We start from the raw sequence: 25,721 nt of genomic DNA on the forward strand, positions 1-25,721 counted from the left end.
TTGACACTGAAAGAAGGGGAAGCTGATGAATTCAAGCAGGCCTCCTTCAGTTTGGTAGGGAAGTTCTGATCATTCAAGGAAAGACCGTGGTTAGGAACTCCCAGCTTTTCCTACACATATTTTGCATTCGGACAACCAGAAAGGACATGAACAATGTTGGCTGTCACAGAAGGGCCAAGACTCCTATTGAACAATGTTTATGCTCAGAAGGTTACTTTTCGTGGGAATCCAGTGCATGCTAGCCACCCAGATGAAGTGTTTCTGTTCAACTCTCACCGATCCCAATTCGGAAAACAGAAGTTCCCTGCTAGATTTTAAAGAAAACTCCCCATAGGGGGAGGTTTTCCATCTAATAGAGAGTCATCCGAGGTTGGAGCTTAGAGAACTGGGGATGGATTTGATTCTGTAACATATCAGCAATTTGTTTTCATTCATAGTAAGAATTATTCCATCTGTCGGCAAAGTTGCGAATTACTACATTGGAGGAAGTGAATTGTTTTCACTTGAACTATTGACACTAAATTAAATAAGACATTTGAAACACTTTACAGAATTAAAAATTTAAGGGGACTTATCAATGACAGTCATCCCAGCAGATGGTGACACTAGAAGCCCGTTGATGTAGCAACAGGGAAAATCCAGCTTCTAGTTTTGTAGAGTCTAGAACAAAAGAAAATGTTAACACGAAGACAAAAAAATAAAAATAAAAGAGAGTGCTGCATCCACATTCAACCCGTCAAAGAAGACGAAAAGCAACAAAAAGGATGAAGAGAGGCATCGCAATAGCACGAACCAAAACTGAAACCAAGGAAAATCGATGACACGTTTTGTTGTAAAATTTCATTTTTTTTTCCTTTGTTTCTTTTTGGCACATCCGCATGCAGTAATTACTCTTCCATACAAGTTTCAAATCCAAAAACTGCACTGGCATTACGGTAAAAGTAGATCAATATCTACTTAAGATGCAGGTGAAACAATCAGATGACAATTTCCCTTATAATTTATACGTTATTTTCGAGAAAAACAGAATTTGTAAATCCTATACATTGATATCAGTATCCAACTGCTGCATCAAGTCAAAGCACCCAGTACCCATTTTAACTGGCAAGCCAAGGCAAATTCTTGAAGATGGTGTCTCCAAGTTGTCAGTCATCCCATGAGATGCAGCTTCAACTATAAATTTTCCAGCTGTCTCAAAAGACATTTTAGCCAATGGTGATAGAGATTCCGCTATACTTCCATGTCTACTCATTGGCCGGTAGCCACCAGAGTGAGTCATGTAATCCGCAATTAAGCTTAAATGCCGGTAGTCTATCTGTACTCCATAGATACCAAAAACATTCTTCACCTCTCTTATGATGGTCGCTCTAGCAGCTTCAACTCCATATGTTTCCAGCATCGCATGAATGCTATTAGAATATATACGTGCAGTGTCAAGATCATCTTGCATTTCCCAGAAAGGAATGAAGTCAACACCTGCAGCCTTGAGAGCCCAATAAGGCAATAGGTCATCTACATTTGCTTTCATCTGTTTTTTTGCCTTGATTTTTTTATCCACTTTCTTCGCATCCCAGATGACTGTATTTTCACTTACATCATGTTCAACCATTTTACACTGATTGATCTTGCCGGAGCTCTTGATGTACACATGCTTCGCAGTCTTCTGAGCAATCTGCACCCCAGGCAAGAAATTATTGTGGAATCAATGATTTATCAAACAACAAGCTATAAGACAAAGAAAGAAAAGAGAGAAGAGAAAAAAAAAAAAAAAAAAAGCAATTCAGATCAGGACAACAGCGCAGAGAAATAAATCTAGAAAGCAATTTCAACTTGCAGCCTAACTATGATAAGACAAGGATCTATTAGGATTTTCATTTGAAATCTGCATTCAGACATAATATTCAGCTGCTGTTAAATACCTATTAACAAGCATCAGTTAACCAATTTTCATCTAGTAAAGATAACGTGATGCAGTATTTAAACTTAAAAAGGCAGCCGACTAGAACTCCAAAATGGTTTTACAATTGGAAGTTCATCAGTTCTGCCTGCTATGGAGTGCTTGTGAGATGTATTGTATCTCAGGAGTCACTGGGGGAATAATAAATGAAGGTCACTGTTTCAGAAGCAGCAATTATGTCTAAGGTTAACCTACAGGTAATAAATGTAACACATTTAAAAGAAGTAAAGACAATAAAGTACCTGAGCTAGCAAGATATGGGGTTCGTTGGTAAATCCAAAATGGGCTTCAAACTTTTGCCCTTCAACTTCCACAAATATATTTCTATCAGTTTCCTTCCTGAAAAATTTTTTCTCCGCCTTCTTCCTCTTTTTGAGTGTTGATTTTCCATTTTTGCTGCCCGATTTAGGCTTTGACATTTCTTCATTATCATGTTCCATTTCAATAGCATCATCATCAACATCCATGGCTTCCTTACCCTCCCTAATTTCACCCTCATCATTTAACTGACCATCTTTTCCTTGTTCATGATCAGCAGTTGACTCATCCTCAGAGATGTCTTCATAGTCCATCTCATCAGTAGCCTGCTGTTTCCTCTTCTGTGCATCAGATCCAAGATCTTCAGCCATGTCATCGTTGCCCTTTCCACCATCACCATCATCATTTTCATCATCTCCCTCTTCATGAGATGTCACACCAGAAGCATCCTCATCCGTCTCATTTCCTTTGGAACGTGTGTTTGACATTATATTTTTTATTCCACTAATCCTGGAAAGCAATACCAAATGGTTTTGTATCGCATCCTCTAATTCCCTCAAGAATGAATGTCTAAGAGTTTCCTTGCAATCTTCTAATGAAGCGAACTCATGGTGTTTAAAGGTCATCATGAGCTTATAAATTATTCCAATTCCATTGTTGAGGACAGAAAGTGGCAGAAGATGCACTTCCATGCTCTCTATAATGTCCGCAACAGTGATTTTCTTGACTTTTGCCACAAGAGACTTAGCATCATCCCTGCAAAGTGGCATATTTCAAGAGATTATTCACTGGAAGGGAATAGAAACGGGGGCCATAGGCAAACAGGAGGAGGAAGCCTCAGGTAAAATAACAGAAGTATAGCTTCAAAGAAGTTTGACCATGTAGCACAAAAGTTTACAAGCCAAAGGTCACCAATATCAAACAATGTTCACTGACTGAGAAACAATAATAACACATGCATGTCCAGCCAAAATGTCAGGCAAGTTCTTTGCCACATTTTATGCACCGCATCCAACGTGCCTGGTCGAAAAGCTAACACTAAACCAACTCTTTCTTTTTGATGTACACACATAACACCCATATATACTTACATAAGCTTGTAAACATATAGATAGATTATCTATATATCCACAAGAGAACTGGGTATCCAAAATCTTCAGATATTCAGCTTTCTGCATGCTTATTTTGATTGTGTTTGAAAAACCCTGGAGAGCAGGGGGTGTTACCAGACAGTAATTTGCTCTGTTTGTCTTACAACCACTCAACCATGTATATATATTCCATTTGGATGGTGCCTTACAGACTATAAATCTTGGAGGTTCGTGTGGGTGGTAGCTCTAAAACCATGATTAAGTTTTCAAATTAACTTTCACCTAAAAAGTTTTGTGATGTATTATATTGCTTAGTCCATCCATCAAACCGAAAGAGAATTCTCTGATCAAATTATAGTTATTGTATGAAAGCATGCCCTGTTTTCTCGAGGTTAAAATTATTACTACCTTGAACTAGTTAAAGCTTAGAACAACTTACATGGACTTAAACTGCAGAAAAGGACATGTCATAACGGGAGTCTTGATAACCTGAGCAGCAGTCATCAAAATCTCCTGCAGACGGGGAATACCAAGGGTCACATTCATTTCTCCGCGGCCGGCTAGATGGAAAGTGTTCAACCTGTAAAAAAATGTTTTAACAAATCATTAAACAGAGCTTATAGATTGCAGCAATCCATTGACTATCATATCCAGAAGTGTCTTGAATCTGTGAATGACAGTTGTTTTTTCCCTCAGAAATAGTAAGAACAACGGATATGCACATTGACGCTCATATCATTATCTCAATCTTCTAATTAGCAATTCAGATTATTTATAGCAATCTTTAACGCAAGTCAACCATCACCCCGTTCCTCAAGGTGATAAGATTTAAACCAGCCATTCAGTATGTACTTGTCAAACACATGGGAGAAATAGTTTCTAGGCAAGAGGTGTACTGATCTTAAGCCTAATACTTGAGAGAGTGTATACTTTATTGAACAATTTCTGCATCAGAAAGAGTAGCATAGAATTGAACCCTTTCTGTGCTCGTAGTCAATAGCAAGGTTTTACATATAACCATTAAAAACAAAAAGAAGTTTTGCTTTCAAGTCTTCTCACCCAAAGCCCTTGGATTTAAGATAACTTACACTGATCAAACATGAAAACAATAATTTAGAAGAACTTTATGAATCTTACGTCATCTGGGTTGATGGTTCGCCAACAGATTGAGCAGCAATGACACCAACTGGTTCCCCCGAAGGTGCAAGACTTGAGAGATATTTTTGTGCAAGCAATGTCATAAAGTCCATGTGAGAATCAGTATTTACCCCTTTTAGAAAACCTTTAGCTTTTCTTTTCAACCCATCTGGCAACTCAACAATATAAGCATTGAAGTCACGCTCACGTTCATATTTTTGACGGACAGGCACCTGATTCTGAACATGGTTAATGACAAAAATAATCATGTCATTTTTCATGTACTTTCTAGATTAAAAAGCAATAAACACATAGAGGATTCAGAATAAAGAATCTTATGTTCTCACAAGAGCCAGCGCTCTGAGGTTCTTGAGAAAGCTGGTCCGATGAACATCAACACCATCTTCCCCATAATAAAACTGAACAATGGATCCGTCAGCATCACGGACGGTATAATCATAGCAAACTTTCAGACTCTCAAGATTCTTTATTAAGCACCTCTGGAGGTATCCACTGCGAGACGTTTTAACAGCAGTATCGACTAACCTGGGTGAAAAATAAGATAATAGTTACATGTGAGAAAGGCCTGACACTAGCATTTTCAAGGAAAACTTACATTTATATAAAGAATATAGATACAATAAACATAAGTTCTTAAAATTCAAAGTTATCAGAAGTATGATCACTGACAGCAACATGCACCACAAACAGGATGAAGGTTCCCACATGCACCAAATTACTCTATAAGCACAAGATTCAGATGTCATCAGCACACTTGTCAGTTGTCATCCAGGACAAAAAAAGAAGAAGCAATTGCTGTGTTTCTTTTTGAACTTCCTAATGACTAGGTTGATACATTTGATCACCCATAAGTCACTAGAAGGATGCAATGGAATTCAAAAAGTAAAGTAAGTAAACAACTTTGGAAACAGTGTACAAATTCAGACAATAATGGAACAAGAGATTTTGGCCTCATAGTTAACAGACTAAATGGCCCTTCATGAACTATCTAAGTGGAAACCCATCAGCATAAATTAGTATCAACGCTGTTCCAACAAATGGTTGATCAGTCTTGCATGTGCGGGCAGTATGCACAAAAGGAGATAATGCTTGGTTTGTACCAAATCCACAGTTGTTAGAGAACTGAGATTTCTACTATTCTGTTCTTAAAACCACAGTGCCTTTAGTTCCAAGTAGCTGTAGACAATCTTAGAAATGTCAAAAGTACAAGCCTTCATCCTAGAGATAATAGTAGTTATAATTGAAAACAAAGAGGAAAAGATGGATACATATGCCTGAAATAGTTGTAAAAGAGACAATTAATTCTGACAAAATAAAAACAAAGGACGCAAAGTGATTCATGATAAGCAATAAATCACAATCAACTAGGATAAGATTGGACAGATAAGCAAAAGAATCAAATGTTAATTTTGTGCTCAAGCAGTTACTGTAGTGCGGATTCCACTAGAGAAAGCATCAGGCATCAATACTTCTGCACATCCAATAAGATATCTTTTAATGCTTTGATTGACTGAAAAATTGAGAAATATGACAAACTCAGCTAAAAGAGGATCTTGAGGTCCAAACCATGAATACTTGCGGTTAACCAGCTCAAAATCTGCTAAGTGTAGTCAAGCCAAAGACTCTGAAACTCTTAATCAATCAGTGACCTTTTACACAAACTGGACATCACATCATTATACTTATCATTCAACCACGACTCTTGTGAGACAGAAACCATGTGTGCCAGAATGGTGTTATTAGAAAAAGCAAACCAGTGATACTGCACAAAGTGGATGTATTTATTTACTACAACCAAGATGGAAAAAATACAAAAATAAGGGGCACCTTAAACAAAGGCAGAGATACAAGATAAATCATATTTACTAATTTTGAATCTCTCCTTGATTTTTGTAGAACATTATGCTATATTTTGTTATTCAATCTGGACCACAAAAATATGCTGACAATGTGCTCAAAGCTCAAATGGCTTAGCTTTTTTTTTTTTTTTTTTTTACACTCACCTGCTTTGCTTTCACTATTTATGCTTCCAAATAGGCCCAATAGGCTACCAATTCCTTCAAATATCCTAAACTACCCTTTTTGTCAAAAAGATAAAATGGAAAAATAAAAAAAGCTTTGTTGATTGCTATTCTTCCGACACCAAAACCAACAAACTCTTTCTAACAAAAATAAAAGTTTGGAAAAAAATTTTCAACTATAATGATTGCCTTCTTCCAAGCAACACCACCACAAAAGCCAAGCAAACATACCAATTTAAATCAAAATAAATTCCAATAATTCTTGCACTCAAAATACTACAACGTAATTTATCTCCAGTAGCCCCAACCCCTACATTTACTACACAAGTCAATTAAATCCGTCATTTGGTGCTAAACTGGATAAAACTCGACCTCAAATTTTACCCAAAACTAACACTTCATCAACAATCAATAGCACAGCTCTTTTGTCTTCCTCTCTTTGCAGCCTCCTTTATTATTTTTTTTTCAACCACCCATTTCTCTAAAGCCCACCCATCCCTCAAATTCTTGACTTTTGACATCACTAAGTTTTATCACCCATAATCAACCAACATTGGATAAAATAAATAGACACAGAAAAATCAAACCCATTACACTTAGAATTAAAAGGATAAGAAGGATGAACCTCATCATATTTGCAAAAAAGAGATGAGAATAGAGATTAAAAAAAACGAAGAAGAAGGAGAAGGGGAGGAGGAGGGGGATAAATACAGGCAAGGGATGATAGATAGAATTTGGTCTTGAATTGGAGGAAGAATATTAGGCAAAGAGGAATTTAGCAAAAAAGGAAATGGAAGAAAGAGTAAGGTATAAAGGAGGAAGCGTGAGAGAGAGAGGGAGAGAGAGTCAATTTTGGTTTTTCTTGGAATTTCTGAACCAAAAAAAAGTCATTAAGTATACTATATAGCGGTAGTAGAGTACTTTTGCAGCAATAGGGGAGGTATGTGTAATTTCGAAATATTAAGGGGAGCTTTGTGAAATTGTCAGAAACCTCAGGGGTGAGGTTTCTGAAATTATCCCTAGAAAATATTCAAAACTGAGCTAATTTTGCAGTCACTCAAGAAAACTAGTGCAATCCAAAATTTGGTATACCAATACTTTGCAAGCAAAAAAAAACTAACTTTATTATGACCATGCTGCATAAAAATTTCATTCCCAATGAACAAATTTGTCATATTTGATGTCAAAAACGTCAAGTACAGAACTATAAACCTCAAAACAGAAAGCCAGGCTACTCTCCAAAATCCCAATTGTCAAACACCAAAATTAGATTACCTTGAGATAACAAATAAAACATCCCAATAACTGATTTTGGAAAACATCAAAGTTTTAATAGGAAGATGATATGAAAAAGGTGTAATCAGATTCAAATAAACAAATTCCACCCACCAAGATGTAATCCTAACCAAAAGAGAGAAGCATACAGAAATTATGTAGTAGCATACAAGCCAAGTAAGAGAGAGGGCAAGAACTAAAAACAATGAAACATTATCAGAACTCGTACCAAATAAAACAGAAATTACTGATTCACTTACCCTTCACGACCAGCCATGCAGTGAAAGTAATATTCCTGTGGGCGAAGACCAGAAAGGAAACGATCCGTGATGTAGCCCCCAGCCCTAGAAGTAAAATCCCATGGTGGAAAACATGGCAAAGTCTTTCCAGAAACCATTCGTGGAACCCTTTTACCTTCTAACTCTTGCTGCCCTAGGTATGAAGATATTTGCTGGAAGTTGACCTATTTACACAAGAACCAATAAGAAATTCAGTCTATCAGAACCACATTAAAAAAAATTGTAAAATGACTGGGTTAAACTACTAGAAATATGGGGTTGATATTACATGGGATTAACACATAGTACCATTGTATGAAGTTGGGGCATTAATAAATATAACAACCATTTTAATGCCTGCTCTGCCGACAAGTACTATAGGGCTTCTTCAGACATTAACACAAAAAACACAAACAGATTCTTCAGACTTGAAGGATGGTATATACTTCCGATAATTTTGCAACAATCAGGAATTATTCTACATGTACTTGGACTATGCAGTAGGTCCTCCTCTCATTCTTCTAATGTTCGAATCCACAAATATTTGTATCTAAAGTGTATAGGTACAGATAATTCTATTGCTAACAGAAATCCCCCATCAGCCCGAAACAGTAATCAGAGATAGAAGTTTTTGAAGAGCATATCCCGAATATCCCCTTTCTACAGCCAAGTAACCGAGAGCAGTATAGAAACTTTTCATAATTAAGAAACCATTTTGTTTAAAACTCTTGAGTCCCAAGAAATAGCTCCTTGTTACTCAAGCCACCAATGCTCACAGTAGTAGAATTCTTTGGCTGCTGTAACGTCAAACTGATGTTGGATAGAAGCATACATAATGCTATATATGTGGTCTCTAATGTTAGGTAGCACTTAGAATGGGAATTGACCTTTACAGACAGATCTAGGCTGTAGCCACAAGATCCAGTTTAGTTATACAATAACGGGCTTTTAGCTTGATAAGGTCGGGCAAAACCAAATATCTTCTTCAGGGAAGAAAGTCATATGAGCAGGATAAAAGAGAAGCTAATCAACAGAAATAAGAGAGAGAACAGAGCAGCTTGCCTTGAATTTAATTAAGTCCATTATAAATCCTAAGCTTCCCATGAACTAATGGAACCAAGACAATTTAGTTGATCCGAAACCATACTAGACACCCAGAAGTCACCAGAAAGCAAAAAACAAAAAATATAAATACAAACATACACACATGATCTACATAAAAAATAGGGGAATTTTCACAACAAACAAAATAAATTCATGGGAAAGAACAACTGTAACTTAGTTGCATGGTCTAATACCTAAGAGGTTCCAACCAAGAACTAGTTGCATCAAGGCGGCCTCCTAAAGGCACCAAAAACATGGGATGTCCAGAAATATTCATATAAAGAGAAGAAAAAATGTAACATTCCTCTACAATGGATCACTTTTAGTCTATCTTTGATGTTTATACTCATTTATACTGCTTTTCCATATAATGGACTCTCTGATCAATGGTTACAGCAATCACAGAACAAGCAGCATAAGTTAATTCTAAGTATCAGCATATATTGGTTTCTGCGTTAAACTGCACCAACTCACCGTGCTACCCTTAGCCCCACTTATTGTCATAAGAGAGATGCAGTTCTTAGGAAAGGGTTTTAACAATCCTTTAAGAAGCAATTCCTTGCTGATCTGTGAAGCCTTCTTAGTAAGTTTATTTTTCATCTTCATGTCTAATGATGCTGTAGCAGCTTCTCTGTCTCGGCAAATTACTTTCTCAATTTCCAATTGCAGTTCTAAAGGACCTGCCAGCCATGAATGTATGTAACACAAGAATCATCAAGAAGAAACAGATGGAAGAAAACTCAGAATGTATAAAGAACCAAAATACAAATGAAAAAAAATGGAAAACTAAAATATTCTAAAAATGATGCTCCTATGAAATCACCAGCACCGACAGGAACAATTGCAGTGTTTCCTTACTGACATAGAACATATATTTGCCCTGATTGCAACATTTCAGGCATTAGGAATGTCACATAGAATAATTAGTCAGGCATCTAGATGAAAAATTCCTTGCATCACCATCATTTAACTAACTTAAGAAAGAAGTTGTCTCATCTTTGTCCAGTGTTTCAGAAAAAGATGGTAAGCTACTTGTTTGCAATGTAGCAACTTCAACTAGGCCATCTCTAGCTTCCTTTTAACCATGTTACCCCCTGCATCCTTTGTTTCTTAATCTGATTTCATCAATGCACTACCCTGATCAGTAATCTATCAGCTCACTTCCTTTCTAACCATCCCACTTCCAACGATCCTTTGTCTCATAAACTAATTTCATCCATACATTAGCCCCAAAAATAATCTTCCAGATACACCATGAATTTTCTTCAAGGTGCTGTACCCTTCCACCTCTGTGTTAATATGTTCAAGAACTGGACAAGATGATGAACTCATTGATGTGGCTCTATATAACTAGTGGTTTGATAAGACTAATGTGGATTTTTAATTTTAAGAGCTATTTCATCAGCACATCAGGAAAAGATAGAACATGAAAAAGCTACAGTACAAGCAACAAATGAATAAACTGTGTTATCTGAGAAAGGCTAGGACTCCCCCAATACAAGTCAAGAGACTAAAAACTTTCTTTTCTATTTTTCAGACACCCATACATTAAAATCGACAAGATGCCCAAACTCAACTCCATTTAGACCAGCCAAAGTGTGTGTGAAATGGGCAACCTACAGAAAACTGCACAATGTGCAAACACAATAAGAGATCTTACCTATTTGTCCACGTTTGAAGTTGACAAATTCACAGTGAACATCTTCACCAACATCTTCACCCTCAAGCTCCTCCTTCCTTCGCAAATCAAAATGAGGCAATATTATAAGGTCCTCTACCCCACATGTGAAGCCATGCATCTAAAACACATAAATACCACACAAAAATCACATCCTTCCACCGTGCACCAGGTGTAAATACAGTTATCCAGAAAACTGAGAGATACATGAACCAAAAAAGCCACCTGTAAAAACATTGTAAATAGTCGACTAAGTGCAGAAAGTAAAAGGCCTGCAGTGTTTGCCCCATAAAGCTCCTGTATACTGTGCACAAGACCAAATTGGCCAAACTGTGCCTTATCTATAACACCACGAACAAGCTCATTTTTCCAAACTAATAAACAATTATCAGCTTTCTTTTCGTCATTTTCCTTATCGTCATTTTCACTCTGTTGAACCTCATAGGTCTCAGTTGGAAAATACTGCTTCGGAATTTTCATCTCTTTTTCAATAGAACAAGGCGCGCACCCCTTTGTCAATTGATTCAGTAGTGCAGTGATAACCTACACACAACAAACATTCGTTATAATAAACAAAAGGAACAGATTCCCGTGCCGTACCAGGATAGGCCATTAGACTATACAGGTAGATTCCCAAAACCAGGTGACTTTGGCATATCTTTCATTTAGTCTCACCATGTATGTATATATGGTGTTGTATAGAGAAAGAATTTGCTTGTATATAACTTATCTAACCTGCTTCCCTGTCCACAGAGGCTTTGGTTTCAATACAGCTGGCAAGATAGGCTGGATAATACCTTCAGAATCTACAATGGAAATTTTTCCAGAATAATTGCTAAAAGTGCAACTACTCCCTGTTGTAAAGACACCAGAACCATAAAGAAGTTGATTGAATTCATCATAAGTCAAAAAAGTATCCTTCATAGTTAGAAGCACGGCACTTCCAATATGATCCTGCATAAACAAAATCAGAAGTTCGATGTTCAACATTAATGGAAAAACAGATTAACTGACAAATAAAAACTGGTTTTACAATTAAATTCCATAGATTCACATTCACATAGATGCAGAAACCTGAATCAAGCCTCTAACAGTATCTCCCCTGGTTGGAACTATATACTGTTCGTTGGCATTCACAATGTTATAAGCTTCAGCACGAGAAATTTCATCTTGAGGAAAATGAACATTCATTTCGTCTCCATCAAAATCAGCATTGTATGAACTGAGGGACACTTGCAATCATATGTCAGCCCACTGAAATAAATCTTGAAACATAAAAAAGCTAACATTGCTGAAAGCACCAAGGCCAACCTGCAATTTGCATAATGCATGCGAAGAGTTTTTTCCCCTTTCAACACACGAACTACATGAGCCATTATACTTGGCTTGTGAAGAGTAGGCTGCCATAGAAATATCAATCATAATAAATAAACAGCATCTTGACAGGAAAGCTCGGTAACAACATTAACAAGTGAATCCAGATGCAAGCATAACCCTTCTACTACTTTGACAGATCATTTTTTTGACTAACAAAATAAGTGCAGAGTTTGAAAAGAATTGACCTATAATGAAGAAACACAAAGTATCCGCCTCTAAAAAGGAAGAATGGTTTGAGAGAATTTGAAGTTAAGGTATTGGGACGCCAAGAGTAGAAAGGAAGAAAGTTGCCAGTCCTCAGAGGGTTAAAGTAGATTCTACCAAAGTCTTGTAGCCTTGAAAACATACAGCTCAGACAAAGTAGCCACTCACTGGATCAAAATTAAACATTCTAACCAGTAGGGTATCGTAAAGTTTTCCCTACATTTGGTCCAGTGTAACAAGGATATTCTGTAACTATACGAATTTAAGAACAAGGATATTCTGTAACTATAATAATTTAAGAATCAATTTTGCTAGCAGTTTAAGCTCCAATAGGTTTCCACGCCATACACTACCCAGTTCATTAAGCTGATATTAGAGCAAGTCATTCCCAAAAAAGGTGAATAATAAGCAGCATACAGGAGAGAAGATCCTATAGCACCTTGTAAATCAGAACAGGTTTGTTTAGAACTACCAGTTCACCTAATTAGTCCCAGCTGATTATAAAAACAAAACATATGTAATGTATATTTGATAATAATCCCATTAAAGACGGTAAAAAAATGAAACTATTGAGGTACAGCTACATCCCCGCACATGGAGATTGGCTTTCAGGAGAGGTATTTAAACCCTCATTTGATTAGTGAATCAAGTTTTCCAAATAAGAATTTATCGCATGTAAACTAAAGACAGTTTTATGCGTTGGTGCTAAAAGTCATTCAGTTGTGCAACAAGAAGGCTAGATACCTATCAGATAATTTACTGGTGAATGCATTGGTCAGCAGCCTGAGTGGAGGTGATAAGACAGAGACTAAGAATGCCAGTAGACCCCACACACCTCCCCTTCAACCTAATGAAATACATAATCTAGGATACAACATAATATGCAAATAACACAATACAGAAATATAACGAAGCATACCTGTCGATTGACAAGTACAATATCTCCATCTTGTAGATGACGATAGACAACTTTCCCCTCAAATTCATGCTCACTATTCTTCCCCAGCTGTGTTACCACTCCTCTAGAAGAAGGCAACTTTCTAGATAGTGCTATACGCATTTTTTTGCTTGATGGAAGTTTTACAGTAGACACTTTATCAGTATAGGATAGAGCTCCAGGATGAATTTCTGGACCATTAACTATGGCATCTCTTAGTTTGCCAACATTCCAAGGAGTCACTCTCTGCAGCCACATTAAGCAAACCTCCTCAGCTATTGAAGAAAAGGAAATATAAAGAATCAAAGATCAGAAAATAACTAGCTATTTTCTTCTGTATTTATCATTTTTTTGGCTCTCATAGGTAATTCAAACATATGACAATCAACAAGCCCTTGAACCAAAATCAAAGATATAAAAGAATCTAGTCAACAAGAGATCGAACACTCTATGTTACTACAATTTTGGGAATTAATCCTAAACTACTAATTATGTTTGTCTAACTGTAATTGTGCACATATGAGTGGTGGGGAGGAGGGGGCTTTCTCCTCCTACGGACAGCAAAAGGCATCATTCAACTTAGATTTGCAGCATTTAACTTCTCCCGTAAAACTCCTTAGATAACTTACAATATCTTACCAAGTAATCATAAAAGCATCAGTCAAAATGAAAGAAACCAAGTGTTGTTTTCCAAAATAACCCCAACCCCACAAGTCAAAACAAGAAAAAAAGAACCCAATTTAGGGTGATCCAGGTGGCCATCAACAAGGAATAGCCATGTCAGCTGCACAACATGTTCTACAAGATCATTTGGAGTTCTAAAAAGATATGCAAGACCATCTGGTGCTTCTAATAAGATAGAAACATATTAGAAGTTTCTGCTCAGAAAACCATTCATTACTCAGAGATCAATTGCTAGAATTATGCTTATTCTTCATTTAAATCATCTTATGGTGCTTGATCATTCAACACGGTATGTTAAGTCAGAAACTCACACCCAATGCATCTAAACATGGGAAGATAGTACTTTATCCAAAGACACACAAGATATCATAATGGACAATACCTAGTTTCTCAAGACTGTATGTCCTCATTGCATGTGTTAAAGTTATCACAGAGAAGGTAATGATATGGTCTTAATGCATCCACTTGTTCAAAAAGCAAAAAAGAAAGTCACTATTATAGCATTGAAGATCTGCCATACCTCAGGATAAGTTAACCTCAAAGCAAAATATGGAGGAACCCCAATTTCATTGACTGCCAGATAAGGATCTGGAGATATAACGGACCGGCAAGCAAAATTCACCCTCTTTCCCATCATTTTTTGTCGAAAAATACCCTCCTTTTTTTCCAACAACTGACAAATTCCTACAGGCCCAGCTTTTTGACTTTGACCTGCTATTAGTTATGGTAGGAAGGCGACAGTTAGCAGCATATGCAACAAAATCAAACTCTCAAAAAAAAATCAAAGAAAATAGACACACCGATCAAGTTACCCAGAAGTACCAAAATCACATGATTAATTTGCATCAACATACCAATCTTTACACACACCAAGCAAGAGTTACCAGACAAAAGCATCTGTAGACTTTTGAAATGCAGGAATCCATCTCTATGAATGTAAAGAACAGAACTTGATGCAAAGAAAGACTCGTATGATCACCAATGATATTGGCTCAAGAAACAATTGGAAACCAAATCACATATATGGAGCAATTACCTTAAAAAGCTTCCAAGAGACTACATCCAAGTAAAATTCTTACATGTTAAAATTGAGGGTACCCTCAGAATGACTTGATGTAGTCAATATGAATAAAATTTGTTTCAGACATTTTCCACAGCTAACCTAATTCAAGAATAGCTTTTCACCCTGTACAAAATATTTGCCTTCATTATGATCACTATTTGATGTTTTGGCCAAGTTAAGCTTCAAGATCCACTACAACAGACTAACAATAAATAAGGGGAAGTAAGCAACACCTCTTCACTTCTAAAGTAGTTGAAATTTCATTCCCTGTTTTTAGTCATTGATGTCATTATAAACTAAGTCAAAAATGATGGTGCCAAGCTGAAATTGCCACATTCTAATTCCCAAACTAGCAGGTGCTAATTGAACTCAAAAAGGGGGACTGAGGCCAAGCTGCCAAGGCCACCACCTCCTTAAGAACCTGTATTTCGAAAATCAAGCTAGAAAACCTTATAGAAGGTGTCTACCAAAGCCTGCATTGACAACACGTAGGGTATTCCTATTTTACTTTATTAACATATAGAATGAAGTGCAATTAATCTCATTACAGTCAATACTAACGGCAAAGCAATTCACTATATTGGATTAGAGGGCCAAATGAAGCACCAGACCAACAAATCAATCCAATATGCATACTAGACACAAAGCATGGATACTAGACAGAAAGCATGGATTACAGCCAATTATATCCCAATTTTGCACATTTGTGCCAATATTCTGTATCTAGAAAGAACACACAGCAGGAACTTTGCCATCCAAGTTCAATTAATAGTAGATGCATACATGCATTAAAAGAAACACATTAGCAGCCTGAAGTTGTTTTAGCTATAAAAAAAATAAAATAAAAAATAAACACACACACAAACACAGGCAAAGCTGAGCAACTGGAAGGCTCTAAGTCAAGCAACTGATGCTCCCAAGAAATGATAAATCTAAGTGGTCTTACGCCTGCATACATACACAGGTTCCTTCTGTTCTTTTTCTTCAAAATCAAGGCCCAAAAGAATAAGGAACCTTATAATGCACCTAACCATCACTCCTAAGTCTAACAAGGATTGGTACCTTCACCAACAGAGCATGATATCACTATGCTCCCCATGTTTAGCTAGTATAGTTGATTCAGGATTTAGATTTCATCAACTTAAATAAAGGAAGAGAACTAGTCCCATCTAAATGACCAACTATGACTCCAAATACCAAATTCTTCAATTTAATCTCTCGCGTACAACATTAACAGAGAATTAACTGGAAAGAAGTGAAAATATTATGTCTTAACCAGCTTTTTTCCAGTCTGCGTCATGCATAGTAACCCGTTCTACTTTAGAAATGACAAATAACATAAATCTCCACTTCCCCAGAAATCATAGCAGAGGCCAAAAGTTCATAAACCCACTATAATATGAATGACATTATCAAGAATGAAATATCACCTGTAGTTGTTTTGCTATCATATAAAACATTAATAGACTGCTGAAGATCCATCCAACGATTGACAATCTTGTAGCGCTCAGCATTATTAATGTAAGCATTGCCTAGAGCTATATTCGATTGCAGCACCTTGCTTAACAAATTAGTATGAGGATGCTCCATTACCTGAACGGAAAATTAAACTTCAAACTGTAGGAACTTTATTCATTTAACCTGTCACAGTAGTAATCAAGAAAACGCATTGTACTACTTGAATAAACATGTAAATATACTTACTGCATCACCAGTTCTGGCCAGAGGACGAAATTTGATTGGTGGAACAAGAATGGAATCCAAAAAAAACATTGAATAACCTGCGATTCCGGCAGCTGAGTTATGTTGCTCCCGCTGAAGGTCACAGATAAATGAGCAGAGGGGAGCCTCATTTTCCCACAGTCGTTTCACCACATCCCTAACCTGTCAGATGGGAAAAGGCTGTTAGAATTGAGAGTCCAGCTGTAAGATGGGTACAAAGCTATATGGATAAAAGGAATTGTTCCTAAATATATTCAACATTATCGCTGCTAGATCAATAAAAGCAATGTACTCTAGATAGATTAAGACATTAAGAATGATAACATTGAATATTAAATACAAGCTGCAGAGTGTGGAAGGAAGAATTCATGAAGCATTCAGATTCAGTGTTCTTCTGCCTCTAGAGGAAGATCCAGAGATTATGCCGGGCTTTATGCTGCTCATGGCAGGAGGAACTGAATTAGTTAGTCAAGCATAACTCTTCAAGCTCCTTTGCTTGTAGAGTAAGAAGGCTGGATCTGGCAACAACTGTGTATGAAATTTGGAGCACGAATAACACAACATTCAATTCAGTTGCTTATTCGTTCCAAAAAATTGTGCTAACTCATAGCTGGTTGAAAAGTGATCAGGAGAGCAGAAGAAACCTCGGATTTAGCAACAAAGCTGGTTTTTCTCACAAGTTTTTTACTTAGGCTCTGTCAATCTGTTTCTTGTCAGGGTAGTTTGCAAATAGACAGCTAATTTAGCTTTTATTTTTGTCTGTTGCATACAGGGTCTAAAAAGACAGTTGTTAAGCATCATGGTTTATCAATAAAATATACAATTTTGCCTTGAACAAAAAAATAAAATAATGAAGATGGTAAGGATTAACACTGGAAGATGTCAAAGATATAAAGATACATGCTAGCAAGTTCTACCCCCAACTCACCAATGTTCAAAGAAATCATACCTCAGATGGTAAAATATGCTCTGAAAAGGCCTCCTTCTGCTTCTTCAACTCCTCACCCACTCTTCCAAGTTGATTTGGAGATTTTTTTGCCACAGGAGTATCTATTCCATCAGAGACAGTAAATGACGCAGTTTTGCCTGTTTGGGAATCATCCTCCCACAAAGAGTCATTAGCATTTACAACCTCAGAAGAAGATCTTTCCTCGGATCCACCAGAGCGAAACCCATCTAATCTGTGGCCTCGAATTATGTTCGCACGAGTTTCAGCATTCGAAACAACCTAACAAATCAATACCAAGAAAATTCAATCGCAAATACTACCGAAGTTGCAATAGTTTGAGTTACTAAACCATAAGAATCACAATTGAACAAAACACACAGTGCCCCCCCCCCCCGGCCCAAAAAAAAAATCCATGGGAGCAGGCCCAACCACCACCTAAAAAGGAAAAAGGGAGATATGAACATTTGCATCAAATGATCAGAAAAGGAGAAACTATAACCAAATTATAGTTTGGCAATATATTATACAGGCATAAATTGCTGTCTTATTTACACTGAAGGAGACCAGTAAAAACATGTTTTAATGACTTTTATCACCCTAAACTTTAAACTGCCTTCCCAAACTGCAGTTCTGCAGTACCATGGTAATCCATAAGAAAGTAGCTTGAAGCAATATCTGCAGAAAATAAGTAAAACTAAATGTGCAGAAGCATTTTCCAATTGGATATATAAGTTAACTTAATCATTCCTATTTTTCTAAAACTAAGTCATCAGGTCGAATAAACACTACAAATGTCTGAAGACCAGATTCTCTTAGTTCCCAACTCTAATCTTTTTCAGCAAAACACGGAGATATAACCGTGTCAAACATCTCATTTCAAATTTCCTGAAAAGGTACTTTACGTCCCAGATCATGAGATTTGAAAAAGGCTAATAATCCAAGGCTTCAAAGGTTACTACATCTTACAAGAGCAACATACTTAATCTGCACATGAAATTATCTTCCAAAATCAAACAGCCATCCATGGCATTTTTCTATCCTCCTCCTCATTCATGTAAATTAAGAAGCCTGTAACTGTATATTTCCCAGCCACAACTTTTTAGGGAGAAATTATGTAAGATTTCTAAAGCCAAAAGGGCCAACAACTGTTCATACAAAATAATCTATTTGTCTGGTCCCCGGACTTCACCAAATGCCATATTTCTTAACCCAAGACCAAATAGTCAATATGCAGTGGCAGCCACCATATATCATGGTTAACAACAAATAGTCTACGAAATAAGCATTAGAGTTGGTAAAATGATTGGCCATTGAGGAACATATCTACCCTTTATGAAGCATAAATGGATGTAGTTGCGCATACCATGTGAAACCATCCGAAGGTTGGTTTCTTGATCTTTGGATTTTTAGCCTCACATTTAGCACACTTGGAAACTTTTGGCTTCAGAAACATATTTAGAACAGACATAGCTTCAGTAAACTGAAAAGAATCCCAAGAAGGCTGTTTCATATGCTCTTCTGCACCATGATAGACATTACCACAAGATACATGGCTCCCTTCACTATCCTCTGAGTTAACTAAGTCAGCTGAAGAGGCTGCATCCAACCTTTTTGCACCTATGACATCACCCTTTGCAATTCGTTCCAATTGAAGCACACATTTATCCACCTAATAGATAAGATGCACATATAATGAGCAAAAATCATCAGTAAGGTTGCAAATTAACAAAACCTAAACGAAGTAAACCATGGAAGGATAAAGTGAACAAAAAAGGTTATTGAATATTTACACCTGCAGGTCACCAATATGTTAACCACACCAATTGACATACCTCTTCAGTACTTGATCGAAAATGAAAGCAATAGAAGCAGGTTCTTTGCAGTAGGTTGTACAGCATATTAAAAAGTAAAGGATTGTAGGCTGGTGAAACAAGCTCAATATGACCACAATGACCAGTGCAGTGGAATGACCGCTGACCGCAAGATTTGCATCTGCAAAGTTATTCAAGACCTCAATATTTTCATAAGAGTGTTGCTACAAAACAAAAACTAGCCAAATTCTCCAATTGTAAGTATATACCAACCCAATCACTCTATGACAAGCTCTGAAACCAGCATGCATACATATATAACAAAAAATAAACAGCCACAGATAAAAGCATCCACTTGTTGAGGTTTGCTTTTAATATTCCTCTCTTGTTAATGCAATTCATATACCCCTTGAATTACCGAACTTTATAACGGTTATTTTAGAAACAAGTGAATAATCTCCACTTTTTCACCCAAGCATTAGGAATCACATCCTCTTCAAACATTGTGTGCACAATCAACATCCCTTGGCACCAAGAAATAGGATAATTCATATTAATCCAGAAATAACAAGTTGAAGGAATCACAGAAGTTTTGTCCATATCAAGAAGATTAAAACCTGTATACAATTGACACGACAAAAAGTTCATTTCTTTCTATAACACATGCAATAAAGACATGAATCACTATCCGCTACCATTTTCAGTTTAAGTCAGAGAAAATTGAATGTTTTGGTCAAGTTAAGCTTAATCCATCAGAAACAGTGGAGATATCATCGCTCAATTTTCCTGATTCATAAATAGGCAAGCAACTTTCTTAAGAAGGGGTTTATCCCACTAGCTTACAAGCACAACAAAAAATGGAATCCATTACACGAACAACCAAAGAGAACTCCATATGTTTTCGTACACAAAAGGATGGAGTATGAACTCTTAAAGTCACCCAACAAGGGCTCCTTAATCTCCATTAAAAAAAACCACCAAAATAGCTCTTTAACGTTGCAACTCCTTCAAATTCATCCATATCAAATGGATATAGTAGAACATGGAGAAATAAAGTGCAGCTGCAAATGTCTATAGAAGATATTGACAAATGTCTATAGAAGATATTGACAAGAAATTCTTTGGGTAAAAGTGACTGCAGTACCAAGTGTTGGTAAATTAGAATCCCATAGTCGAATTAAGCAAAGGCAGAATAGCACCAAGTACATACTTCAAGTAAGTAAAAACATCATCACAAAATTACGGTAAAGCAACAAATCCAGAAACAATGTGCCACTAAGAAATAGCACTAGGTCCACATTTAAGACCCCTTTTATCCCATTCATTTCTATCTCAATAAACAAACTATTAAGCAAGATAATGATTAGCAAGTCTTACATCGGCCCATCTACTTTTTTGAATCATAACCAACTAAATCGCAACCAATAAAACATTCTTCTATATACTACATTTCACAGAAAAGGATACAAAAGAGTGTTGCTTTGAGCTCGAACTAGCTAGAAACAAAAAAGGAAAGGTTCTTTGGATACTTACGGAGACTGTTCATCAAAAGGACCCATGGCTGGATCATATAGCCCACCCGGCATTGGCCTTCCCACGGTATCAAGCAAGACAGGATTTTTAATCTTTACAACACTATGCTTCCTGACCTCCTCAGAAGTCATAAAACTAAATAGAACCTTCTCCACTGCCTGCGATGCACCACCCTATTACAATGAAAACCCAACACAATAGATGCTTTAAGTTTGTGTTCCAACTTTAGACTTCATTACTTCAACCAAAAATGAGTTTTTTTTTCCTTTACTGTGTTACAATACCCGAATATGACTGCAAAGGACTACATTTTAAGATACTTCCGGAAGATAATTTGCAGAAAACCACCCAGAACCCAAAAGTTAGTTTCCCCAGAGAAAAAAAGATCACAAACTTCAAGTTGAAATCCAATAAAAACCTCAAGAATTATAGACCCCAAACGCCAAAACACCTTTTTTAGGCCAAAAAACCAACGACCATGAATATTATATAAAAAAAGGGGAAAACATCATTCGTGAACACTGCCCCGAGAACCCAATATAATCATATCTAAGAAAATGGTTCAAATTTACTTAAAACTTCACGAAAATTTGAAAAAAAAAAAAGGAAGAGTTTTTACTTTCCTATTCAAGAAAAGCAGCTAGCCAGAAGCTTAAAATTTTAAGAAATATTCCTGAGACATGGTAATTAAGGAGATAAAATTAGCCACCTCAGTAGTCTGAGCCATCCTTAATCTCCTCCAACCTCGAACAGATTCAAATTACAGGAACAAACGAATGAATTAATAGAAGGGATATATGGACACGGGATTTTGGGCAGAGAAGCTCAGGAGTTTCAGCAAACAGCAACCGCAACAGCAGCAGCAGGACTATTTATATTTATATTTATATATACGTGAGAAAAGAAGGAAAGCAGCAAAAGGGTTTAAGGCTTCAGCGGTTGGCTTTAGGCGTGAATGCAGCACTCTTAAACCCTTGACAATGGGAGAGGGAATGCCATAACAGCAACAGGGTGTCTGATGTGCGAATTTGGAAACAAGGGGCTAGACACCTTAGAATTTGAGAAATAACCCTGACACTTTATGCTGTTATGCGCTGCCCTTGAAGACGTGAAGATTACACTATGTACTAATGTAGTGTATTATCACCATAGTTATTAAACCTGGTTGAACCGATGAATATTAATTTAATATTTATTAATATATAATAGTAATTTTAATATAAATAAAATATAAAATAAAGTACTTTTAGATACTAATTATTATGCACTGCCTCTGAAGATTTGAAGATTACACTGTGTATCCTATGTAGTGTATTATCACCATAGTTATTAAACCCCTAGTTGAACCGATGAATATTAATTTAATATTTATAAGTATAAAATAGTAATTTCAATATACATAAAATATATAATAAAGTACTTTTAGATACTAATTATTATACTTAGAAAGATATACGATAAATATATAGATATTAATAGAAGATTTAATTTTATTTTATCATATTTTAAAATAAATAAATAATATAGTCAAGTATAAAACAAAATTTATATCACTTGTTTTCAAAAATATAGCATTATTTGTTCATTATTTTATTTTTATTTAAAAAACAAGGTAATGGTAATTTTCTAACTAATCAAATATTGTCAGTTTAAAAGTTAAAAGGATTAGTTGTATAATAAAAAAATAAACAAGTTTATTAAAAAATATTTAGTTATCAAATAAAAACTAACCAAGCGGTAAAGTCTATATATATTTAAATGAAAACCTAATGTACAAATCCTATCAAAAGCATATATGCATTTTGGTTCAAAAAACAAAGACCCGCAATTGAAAAAGAAAAAAACAAAGGGTAAACAGGTGCATTGACCCGGATTTGTCTGGATTTGACCAGATCAATTACTTGTCCGGTCAAACTAAAGACCCAATCCGATCTCATGCCCAGATCACCAGGCTAACCGGTTCAACCATCAGACGGGGCCGGATTTAATAACTATGATTATCATAGCCTTGTATGATAAACTAACTAATGCTTCTACATGACTATCTAAACTGAGAAGAAACAATCTTTTATTTGTAAGTGTAAATGTAGCTTTAACCAATTTATAGGAATATCAAGCACCAAATTTCAGTACTATAAACAAAATAATAGTGAACTTCTAGTACAAAATTGATTATTCATGCAAGTTGCAACTCACTATGGCCCTTTTTTGCTTTTACATTTGTTACACAATGTGGCCCAATTAGAAGAATAACATATAACTACTAACAAAATCCATTAATTTCCTTAAATAAGAAGGAGAGAAAAACAAAACTATCACTCTCAACAAAAAAAAAAATTTGTTCAAAATCATCACAAATATTCTTTTTATTACAGGAAAAAGGAAAAAACCATCACGAATATGCTTTTTATTATAGGAGAAAGGAAATAGTAAGGTAAGTGTCAAACGACAACTATGTTGGGAAAAAACTAGTTCCACTATACTAATAAAGTCTGCTTAAACTTTGGTCAATTTCTAGATAAATGAGGTATAAATAAGTATCATGAGAAAACTGTTTAGTCATATGTGATATTGCAAGAGCAAAAAGTTTCCTTCTAGAGTAATTTTCACCTAAATGCATAAATTACCCTTTTTGGTAAAAAAAATTAAATGGGTCTCATAATCTTGATTCTGTCTCTTCTCTCTCCTTCTCAACGTTTTTTTCTTTCAACTAAGTTCCCTGTCCTCCTCCACTTCATTTCCTATCGACCTTCTTTCCTATACATCTAGTGTTCTCTTGCACCCCAATGGCTATTTCACTTAACAACTTCTATTTTTGCCTTTTTAACCCTCCAGGGTCACTCTCATGACTCATGCAAGTTACAAGCCTTTTAGCCATCTTATCCTATCCCTTTTCTCCAACAAATTTCTAGCCCCTTCATACAACCACTACTATCACTACACCATCCCTTCACCAATCTATGTCCTAAATCTCACTATCATCCCAACCCACAACTTGGAAAAATCTTTGTCTCAATTGATTATTAAAAAATTAAGGAGGATTTTAAGGGTCGAATTTATGTTTGATAAGTTATTCTAGAATCAGCACTATTTATGTGTTTTTCTAGAGATGCATCTCTCTTCCTAATTTAATTAAGAGATTATTATACATCTTCTGCAAACAAAAGCTTAACAATAAATCTCTTCTTGCATGATAAGGGAAATAGTTTCCTGCTCTATTTGTTGTTGAAAACTAGAGTATTAGGTAGCATTGTTGTTGTGATGGTTTTTGTGACTGCAATTGTGGTTTTTTTTTTATCTATGAGAGGAATTCTAGAATGGGAAAAATATATCGAAAAAAGAGGACAAGTTTTGAAGCACAGAACTACAATGAATTGGTGTAGTGGTGATGATGTTCTTGTCCATGGTGTTTGTTGTGATGGTTGTTCTAGGGATAATAGTGCTAGTTGTGGCAATGATGATGCTTTGTGAGAAAATAAAACTAAACGAATGGGTAGATAGGGTCAAGTTGGTATTGACTTCATAGATGTAGTCTAGGCATTTGAGTGAAAATTGTTCTGGTAGGAAAATTATTGCTTGAACAATATCGCTAGCCATTTAGATAATATTCTTAGTATGTATCATATCCTACTGATACTAGTATAAAACTTGAACATTCTAATTAGGTGTATGCAATACTATAAGAAACATCTCAGTTTGAAAATGGAATTCTCAAGTACTTGTAATACTGATTTCTCAATGTATATTGTAACTAAATGTCTAAGACAAAATCAAGATAAAATCATTCAAAGTGTTCCTCACTTTTGCCATATATATATATATATATATATATATATAATTTTTTCAAAAAATTCTATAATATTTTGTCTTTATAAAGACTTCATAAATGACTACTCAATGGCAAAAGAGATAAAGAAAATACATTTAATGTATGAATAATATACTAAATTTTAGTTTTAAAGAGGTTGCTTTTCTTCATCCATCATATGATAATAGTGATTAATGATTATCAGATTATGCTATTGATAGTTTTGATAAACAATGTTACAAGTAAAGCATCTTTGATGTCATATCAAGAGACGATTTAATTAGGCATGTTTGGATTATAAATACTTTACACAGTCAAAAATTATCTATATGATACGGTTATTTTATTTATATCTTTTTATTTGTAATAATATATCTAAATTATGGCCTAACTTTAATACTAAAGAAAAGTATTAAAATTTAGAATACAAGAGTAATTTTTTAGATTATTTTTCAAGTAATAACAAATACATTGCTACTAATATTGAATTACTTTGTCTAATTTGTGCTCTTGCTACTTTTTCTTCCTATTTTATTTTTCATTAGACATATTAGAATGGATTAGTAGTTACAATATCTAGAGAGTTAAAATTATGTGATTCATAAACACAAAAAGTTCTACTATATATAAATTCTAATTCAGAGTAGAAACAACTAATGTTAATTATTCATTTATTAAGACATATATTGAATGTGATTTTAGTCAGATATTATTTGTCAATGTCTCTTAGAAAAAAAAAAACACCATAACTAGAACATGCAAATTGAGTTTATGTCAAAAACTATTACGTTAAATAAGTTGCATTTATTACTG

The 25,721-nt window shown here is 35.5% G+C and overlaps 1 protein-coding gene across 4 annotated transcripts; it reads right to left on the bottom strand.

Moving 5' to 3' along the window:
- Positions 1-904: 904 nt before the first annotated feature.
- On the bottom strand, positions 905-22,068 carry LOC140009543 (DNA-directed RNA polymerase I subunit 1-like). 4 transcript variants are annotated; one of them, XM_072055422.1, is made up of 21 exons: positions 21,810-22,068; positions 21,101-21,273; positions 19,589-19,748; positions 19,120-19,425; positions 17,757-18,035; positions 16,790-16,969; positions 16,516-16,678; positions 14,543-14,733; positions 13,321-13,584; positions 12,132-12,220; positions 11,895-12,042; positions 11,556-11,774; positions 11,046-11,363; positions 10,803-10,941; positions 9,617-9,822; positions 8,021-8,223; positions 4,791-4,989; positions 4,444-4,682; positions 3,746-3,886; positions 2,200-2,971; positions 905-1,672 (listed from the first exon to the last, which is right to left on the bottom strand). In XM_072055422.1, the coding sequence occupies exons 1-21, from the start codon at positions 21,825-21,827 to the stop codon at positions 1,040-1,042; spliced, it is 5,040 nt and encodes a 1,679-aa protein (XP_071911523.1). In that variant the 5' UTR covers positions 21,828-22,068; the 3' UTR covers positions 905-1,039. The 4 variants fall into 4 exon arrangements, with proteins under 4 accessions (XP_071911523.1, XP_071911525.1, XP_071911524.1 ...); XM_072055424.1 differs by having other exon boundaries at positions 21,101-21,258; positions 21,810-22,067; XM_072055423.1 differs by having other exon boundaries at positions 14,543-14,736; positions 21,101-21,258; positions 21,810-21,972.
- Positions 22,069-25,721: the final 3,653 nt, after the last annotated feature.

The sequence above is a fragment of the Coffea arabica genome, chromosome 6e, assembly GCF_036785885.1.
Source record: "Coffea arabica cultivar ET-39 chromosome 6e, Coffea Arabica ET-39 HiFi, whole genome shotgun sequence".
NCBI classification, from domain to species: Eukaryota; Viridiplantae; Streptophyta; class Magnoliopsida; order Gentianales; family Rubiaceae; genus Coffea; species Coffea arabica.